Here is an 8,642-nt window from a genome sequence, read left to right as displayed (position 1 = left end):
AACATTTAAGAGGCATTTGGATGGGTGTACGAATAGGAAGGGTTTGGAGGGATATGGGTCATGTGCTGCCAGGTGGGACAAGATTGGGTTGGGATATCTGGTCGGCATGGACAGGTTGGACCAAAGGGTCTGTTTCCATGCTGTACATCTCTATGACTCTATGACTAAATGCTGACAGCAGATGTAATGGAGAATATTTTCTTAACTTTTACATTACAGTTTATATCCTGCAAGTGCTACTAAAGTGTTTTTCTCTTGAGAGTTTCTGGAGAATTCCAACTAATCTGTGGAAAAAAAACTATGAATAGAGCTCCTGGGATACTCAGAAAGTAGTTTATACAGCTGAACAACAGCCAATGAACTTCCCAGTGAAGTGAGGATAACAAGCTTCTTCTCCACTTGTTAAAGTTCCAGGAGCAATCCTTGCCTCTATACTTACCAGCCTTTGCTTGCAACTCTTTGTCCTCTCCATCTGTGAATATGAATGTCTAGAAGAAAAAAAGAGAACAGTAATATTAAGAGGAACTATATGGTTTATATTACTTAGCATTACTAAAGCCAGTTTGTGAATTTGATATTAGGAGTTAAACTCAAGATATGCCCATCTCAAGCGAACTTCAACTTAAGGGTATCAGTTTCTGTTAAAACAATTGATTGATCGAACTACAACTAGAAGAAAGTCAAACTAAGAATTTCAACAGGGAACGGTCAACACACATCGGCGTGAAATCCTGAAACTGACTAAAACTTCAAGATTTAGTACAAGCACCCATCAACACAGAAATCCTGAAGTTGCTGCCGAGCACACACAGCCCAGCTATAAGCCCACCCCAACTGCCCCACTGAGAACTCAGTTACTGATGGGAGAATTTCACTATTTCCATTCCCCTTTGACTATTAGAAGCTCTATAAATAGCCAGATCTTGTTCAATCAAGTAACAATAGGTTTTAACAGTAACCACCATTAAAATCAATCTCAACAATAAGTCTAGCCCCCAAAAAAATCACTTGTGCAGTGTTATGTCTTTCTAGTAAAATAAATTACGAAATCTTTAAAACCATTTTTTTGGAAGATTTTTCTCTGGCTATTTCAGCTTGTACCTTCACCTGTCTTGTATATCCCAATTTTTATTTCATGGTATTTACAACTTTTTTTTTAAAATAAGAAAGTGATTTAATTATAGTCAGACAGGTTTATTTAGAAGCACTGGCTTTCGGACCACTGCTCCTTCATCAGGTGGTTGTTGAGTATAAGATTGTAAGACACAGAATTTATATTATATATTGAAAAAGACCTGGATTTTTTGTTAAGTCTCTCATCTTTTAGAATGACCATGTTTGTTTCAGTTCTTTCATCTATAAATTGCAAAACATTTTTTTAAAAGTTACATTCTCAAGTGAACTTTAACAATTGGTGTCGTGTTGGCGCAGATAATGTATTGAAGGTGTTAGCTTCCCTGTGTGAGGCTGTCTGTGCCACAATGGACAGACTGATTCCCATCCAAAAAACGGATTTACAGAATCTCACATGGTTTCATGCAGTTTTTGAACAAAGTAAAATGTAATTCTGCAAGTACAAACTCAACCGGGACCTTGGGTTCATGTCACACGAGACACACTCCTACAGACCCTCTCTCGTACCCTCCCACACTCACATATCCTCTCACAGACTCATATCCCTTGACACTCACACTCACTCAAAACCACTACCACCACCCCCTCCACCAACACACACACAAAAAGTTTGTGGGGTATATTTGTACTTACAGGTCTTTTTCAACATATAATTATAGTTACATCATACGGTAAACTTTTGCTATAAATTCAGTGTCTTACAATCTTATACTCCATAACCACTTGATAAAAGGAGCAGCGCTCCGAAAGCTAGTGCTTCAAAATGAACCTGTTGGACTATAACCTGGTGTTGTGTGATTTTTAACTTTGTACACGCCAATCAAACACTAGCATCTCCAAGTCAATTTAATTGCTAGTATTTCTCATTTGGTGTCAGTGACAATTCCTTAATGTAATTGGGCAGTGGGATGACATCACTGTAGCTCTATACTGGTAATCCTCAATAAAAAGCACTGTAGTCCATTACATTGTGAAAAAAGCTAAACTTTTCACCACAATACATTGCTAGTCCCCTGGTGAGGCTTTCTTTGAGGTCAGCATTAACAGTCATTACTTTGCAAGCCTGTATTATTGTCTTTGTTGCCTACTAATGTTACCCATGATTTTGAGAAATGGTTAACATAAAGATTGTTTTCCAGCTCTGATCAACATATTTAATACACAATGTAAACCAGAATGAGACACTCTTTAATAAAGTAAATCTGACTTTTTTTTTGCACAACAATCAATTGTTTTCCAACAGTTCCTTTCCTCCATTGTATCAGGAGCAATAAAAGGAAACATTTTGTTGACCACCACTTGAACTTTAACCTTTGGCAATTTTATTTTTGTCACCAACAGAATTAATTTCCTTTCCTTTTCACAATTACCAAATATTCATCTTAAATATATGCAATATCATATTGAAACATGGGTAGAAGCCGTGACCAATTTCAATTAGAGGACAGCACAATTTTATACAACACACACTTTAAGCATGACAGTGCATATTGCAAAACTTACTGCAGGCATAAATGGCAAAGTTTTTAACCCATTAGACTTGAGGAACAACATTTAACTGCAATGCAGCTTCTAGCCATCTTTCTCGTGGTTTGTTTCATATGAAATAATGTTACATTGCTCAGACAAGGAGAGTGAGAGATATAAGAGATTTCTTTTTCAGAAGTAATCACTAAAAAGGTCTAAGTAAAAGCCTTCTTAAAAATAAATACCCTTGCAAATCTATGCAATTATACAAAGTTCTTTTTTAAACATAGATTACTAAAAGTTCAGTGAGTGACTACTGAAAGTCATCTGTCTTTGTTTAGCCTGAACCAATGTAATTCCCAATCTTAAGGGAATTGAAAATTTATGACTCGTAGATAAATCTATTATGCATGCTTTTTTAGAAGAAAGTTGTTTGGACTGGGAGCTGTTGAGTACAAATCTTAAGGGATTCCTTTTTAGAATCTGAACAGTATTTTTTTTAATTTAGCAACCAACTAAATAGTACTCTATAAATTAAGCTTTAAGTTAAATCAGTGATTCACAAGCTCTAAGAGCTGCAGCTAATTAATCCGTGATTGGCTCGAATGTTTTTCTGATGCTTGAGTCAGCTTTCTTCAGGAAACACAGAGGAAAGCCTCCCTCAGAAATGCTTTATCTGCACTGGGTGCTGCTTTGGTTGTACAAGAGTATAAAATCTTCTACCATTTTCCTGTAATTGGCTCTTACTTCTGTACAGTGGAAGGTGATTGGTGAGTACTGGTAAGTTATTCAACTATTCTAATTGTAATACAGTAAATAGATTTTAAAGTTGCAGGATGGCAGGCCAGCTTGGCCAAGTGGAGTGTAAATCTGTAATGTGTGAGAACTGATGGAGACATCATATATCCCAGGTGAACACATCTGCGGGAACGGTCACTGGCTACACAAACTTGAGCTCTGGGTTTCGGAACTTGAGCAGTGGCTGGATCATGATTGTGCAAGGCAAGAGTACCAAATAGACAGCTCATTCAGGAAGGTGAAAACACTGAAGGTTAGAAACTTGCAGGCAGAGAGGGAATGGGTGACGGCTAAACAGTTGGAGAAAAAGCAGTATTGTAAGAAGGCTGAGTCTATGTTGCTTGCTAATGGGTATCACGTTTTGGATATTTGTGAGGGCAACAGTTCTTCAGGACAGTGCAACCAATAATACCGCAGTGGCACTGTTAGCCTGCTCAGTTTTACAGGGGGAGGGAGGACAGAGGGGCAATAGAGATAGGGGGTAACTTAGTCAAGCATTTCTGCTGCTGCCGACCACAGGACAGTATGTTGCCTCCCTGATGCTAAGGTACAGGACATTAATGAAGTGGTTACAGGGCATTGCTCCGGGGTAAGGTACAGTGATCATAATCCACATTGTTCATAATGATTAGATAGAAATGGGGATGAGATCATAATAGTAGATTTCAAGGAGTTAGGAGATTAAAAGGCAGGACCTTTAAAGCAGTACTCAAGATTATTTACAGTACCATGTGCTAGTGAGCACAGAAATAGGAAATTAAGCGATTGAATATGAGGCTGAAATTCTTGTGTGGGAGCATTTTTGGGACAGTGGGATTGGTTCAGGAGAAAGGGGTCCTGAACAAATCAGACAGACAATGTACACCTGAACAGGATCAGGATAATATCCATGCAGGGAGATTTTCTAGTGCTCTCAGGGAAGATTTAAAGTGGATCAGCAGGAGGTTGAGAACTTGCGAGCAACTTCAGAGCAGGAAATAGAAGGCAGAAATTTAGGGAGTGTCTCTGAAAGACAGAACACAACCAGTCAAAAAGTGCACAGCACAGGAATTGGACAGTATTTTAAAAAGGTAGAAATGTAAACATAAGGACATTGTAAATAAAATCAGTGAGTGAGGGCACAGTAAATACATGGCAATATGATATCAGTCCTATAACAGAGACTTTACATAAGGAGAGGCAAGGATGCTAGCTCAACATCACTGGGTGTAGAAAAGGAGATAAAAACACACAGCCATAGCATTAATGGTGGAACAATCAATTACAGCAGTGAGAAGCGACACTATACTAAATGAAACATCAAATTAGGCCATTTGGGTTGACCTCAGAAACAAGAAGAGGCAGCCATATTGCTCGGCATGCACAAAGACCCCAAATAATGTGGTATTATTAGAGGAACAAACATGTCGACTAATTTCTGAATGCAAAAGGAGGGTAATAATCTTTGGATACTTCAAACACACAAATATCAAGAGAAATACAAACAGTATGAATGGCATAGAAGGCACAAAATTCTTGAATCCACATTCAAGAGAACTCTTTTAACCAACATGTAACAAGTGCAATGAGATTTAACCTTAGAAAATGAAGCAGGGGAGTTGGTTGAAGTTGTGACATGTTATCATTTTAGAGATCTTGATTATTAAACACTTAGATTTTGCATCATCACGGAAAGGGACAAAAGATAGAACAGGGATAAAACGTTCTAAAATCGGGTGAAGGCGAAGTTTACAAAAAGCTGAGAGATTTCTGGCAAACCTGGACATAATACGGCTACTGAAGGCAAGGCAGTTGCAAATCAGTGGGGGACATTCAGAAATGAGATTCTGAGGTCACAATGCAGACATGTCCCCACACACACACACAAAAAAAAGAGTGGGTCTCCCAAATCTAGAGCCCCCAGTTATCCAGAAGTATACAGGTTAGATAAAGTAGAAAAATGAGGACAATCTCAAAAACAGTAATACTTTAGGAAGCTTATTGAAGTTACAGGGTGAAGTGAAAATGGAAATTAGGAAAATAAAGAGAGACAATACAAAAACTGTTGGCTGGCGAAATTATGAAAAATCCAAAGAAGACTTTTATCAGAACACTGAGAGCAAGACAGTGATGAAGAAAGGATAGAATCTATCAGAAATGTACATGTAACTGATGGGTGGAAGCAGAAGATGTGGGCAGCATCATTAATGAGTAGTTCATCTTTGTCAGCACAAGGAAGAGGATGGTGCAGATATTCCAGATAATGAGGCTATTAAAAGGAAGCTGGAGAGGAAATAATGGATGCTCTGAGAATCATTTTTCAATCCTCACTAGATGTAGGCAAGGCACCAAAGGATTGGAGATCAATGAATGCTATGCCATTGTTCAAAAGGGTGTAAGAGATAGGCCAAATAGTTACAGGCTGGTCAGTCTGACCTTGGTGATGGGCAAATTATGAGAATCAATACGCAGAGGTAGGATTAACTGTTCCTTAGAAAGGCACCAATTAAACAGGGATTACCAAAATGGCTTTGTTGAGGAAAGTCATGTCTTACAAAATAATTGATCTTTTTGAGGAAATATCTAGAAGGGTAGGCCAGAGGATGGATTTTGGTGCAGAGGTTTTAGAAAGGCAATCGAAGAGGTCCCATGTGGCAGTCTGGACAGAAAATTCATAGCTAATGGGAAGCAGGCGAATAAGACAAGTTGGACGCAAACTTAGTTTAGTGACAGTAGAAAGAGGGAAATGGTTACTGGATGCTTTTGCAAATAGAAAGTGGTTTTTGGTGGTGTTCCACACTATTAGGTCCCTTGCTGTTTGTTGCACACATTAGTAACTTAGACTTGACTAGAAAGGCAATGTTGTGTAATTTGCAGATGAAAAATCTGGCTGTGTCGTTGATAATGAAGAGGATAGCTATTGACTGCAGGATGGTATCTTTGGTTTGATTGAATGGGAAGAATAATGGCAATTGGAATTCATCAACAGATAAAAAAAATGTGTGGTGATGCATTTGGAGTGGGCAGACAAAGCATCAGAATACACCGTAAAAAGAATTTTGAGAGGGGTAGTAGATGTGCAAACCTGAGAGTGCATATTCAAAAGTCCCTGAAGGTGTAGAACAGGTACAGAAAGTGGCAAAGGTATAAAGGATGCTTTCCTTTATAGGTTTAGATAGTAAATACAAAAGGAGGGATGTAAAGCTGGAACCATACAAGACACTGGTTAAGCCACAGGTGGAGTTTGGCATGTAGTTCTGGTCACTACATTACAGTATAGGGCTCTAGAGAGATTATAGACAAGATTTACAAGAATGTAGCCAGGGCTTAAAATTTGCAGCTATGGAGGAAAGATTGCAGTGTCGAGGGTTGTTTTCCTTAGAACAGAGGGAGTGAAGGGGTGATTTAATGAAATTGTACAAAATATTGATGGGTTTCAATAGTGGACAGGAAAGACCTGTTTCACCCAATGGAAAGGTCAGTTACCAAGAGCAAATCAGTGGGACGTATTAAAAAATGAGATTCTGAAGTCAAAATGCAGACATGTCCACATAAGAAACAAAAAGAGTGGTAGTCCTAAATCTAGAGCCCCAGTTATTCAGATTTAAGGTGCTTGCCAGAAGCACTGAAGGAAAATCAGTTTTACCCAGAGAATGGTGAGTATTTGAAACTGACTGCCCACTTTGGTACTTAAAGCGGAAACCCTCAACTCTTTTAAAAGGAACTTGGATCTGCATCTGAAGCACTGTGACCTGCAAGGCCATGGACCAGTTGCTGTGAAGTGGGGATTAGAATTGGCAGCTAGTTTATCCAGCTGGCATAGACACGATAGGTTGAATACTCTCTTTCTGTGTCTTAACATTTTAATGGTTTTAAAATTGTTCCCCAAGGCAAACATGAACAGCAAATAATGAATATTTTGTGATATTAATACTTGATCATACATCATTTGCTTCTTTGTTTATTTATCCCTTCCTACTGCTTTGGCCCCAAGTCAAAAATTAAAGTTCAAGGTTGGAAGTACAAGCAATGTAATATGTCTTCAATACTATACACTTAAAGGAATCCAACTTAGACTGCAAGCCCCAAGGAAACATAACTCATTGTGATCAAATGCAGACAGCAAGAATCATGTTCTATTGCACAGCAGTTCCTCAGCACCACGCTATATACTGTATTTAGACATTAAGATTTGAACTCCCACAATACTTTGCACAGATAAATATTGTACTTGGCAGCAGAAAGCAAACATCTGCATCACACAGAGCATATCTGTGCCATGTTTTCACTTGCAAAATCTTCACTCGCAGATGTAAAACAAGCTGCCCACTGGTTTCCATGTGGAGCACTGAACAAACAGTAACACATATGCTAACCCATACTGACTTCTTTCGCAGCTCTAAGAGATGCACATTTGCTGAATGGTACAATGGCACAGGACAATTCATGTACCAATTCACAATGCTACAAAATGGTAGGGTGTGATCTCCTGATCTTTGCTGCTATGGTATGATGCAAGCAGACAACAGTCAAAAAGGAAACAAAGAGGGGAAGTTTTCATTAGATCATTTCTGTACAAATCCTGGCACTCAGTCTAGTGTACCAATGGCAAGGACCGAGGAGGAAATAGTAAGCGTGTCTTAACTTGAAGACTGGTTGTCCAAGAGAGACCAAAATAACAGAAGAATATTTGAGATAAAAAGATGAAAAAGCTATTTTCTTTTGAACAAAGCTATTTGAGTTACAAAGGTTGGAGTGTGCCAATTGTGCAAGTTTGACTCCCTTAAGATGCATAGATGGAAAATCACTCCTGTACATCTATTTAGATTACATCATATCAGTACTGTTTGGTTGGTAAACTTGGGTGTATTCATTTTTTATTTCCCATTAGTAGGCACTGTGGCAGTCATGACTGCAAACCGTTCACACACTGTGCCTACCTCATTAATTAGTGCTGATTTGATGAAGTACCAAGGGCAATTGCAGACACCCGTGGAATTATAACCCACCATGAACTATCTACCTGCCTCAAGGACAAGGAAATTGGTATAAAAAAAAACTCAAATCAGAGTTTTGTTCACAAAGCAGTCTAGTGCACAACAGCCTAGATTCTCACTCATTTGGTTGGTCCAGAAACACCGTGGGTCAGAAAGGAGCCCCCTGAAGATTGCACTGTCAAATCTGCAGCTCCGACCAATACGTTACAGATTTTTTTTTCAAAACAAAAGTTCAGTTTGGCAGTTGTGAGCCAATCATTGTTCTAC

General features: G+C 38.6%; 1 protein-coding gene across 3 annotated transcripts in view; it reads right to left on the bottom strand.

The window, feature by feature from the left end:
• Positions 1 to 8,642, bottom strand: part of LOC122562136 (beta-1,3-N-acetylglucosaminyltransferase radical fringe-like) — a 54,402-nt gene that overhangs the window by 28,406 nt on the left and 17,354 nt on the right. For all 3 annotated transcript variants that reach the window (XM_043714715.1, XM_043714714.1, XM_043714716.1), the window contains exon 2: positions 440 to 488. In XM_043714715.1, coding sequence (XP_043570650.1) covers positions 440 to 488 — 49 coding nt within the window. The remainder of the gene's footprint in view (positions 1 to 439; positions 489 to 8,642) is intronic.

The sequence above is a fragment of the Chiloscyllium plagiosum genome, chromosome 24 (genome assembly GCF_004010195.1).
Source record: "Chiloscyllium plagiosum isolate BGI_BamShark_2017 chromosome 24, ASM401019v2, whole genome shotgun sequence".
Lineage (NCBI taxonomy): Eukaryota > Metazoa > Chordata > Chondrichthyes > Orectolobiformes > Hemiscylliidae > Chiloscyllium > Chiloscyllium plagiosum.
Note: the sequence above shows the minus strand (reverse complement) of the source record. Positions and strands in the feature narration are given on the sequence as shown.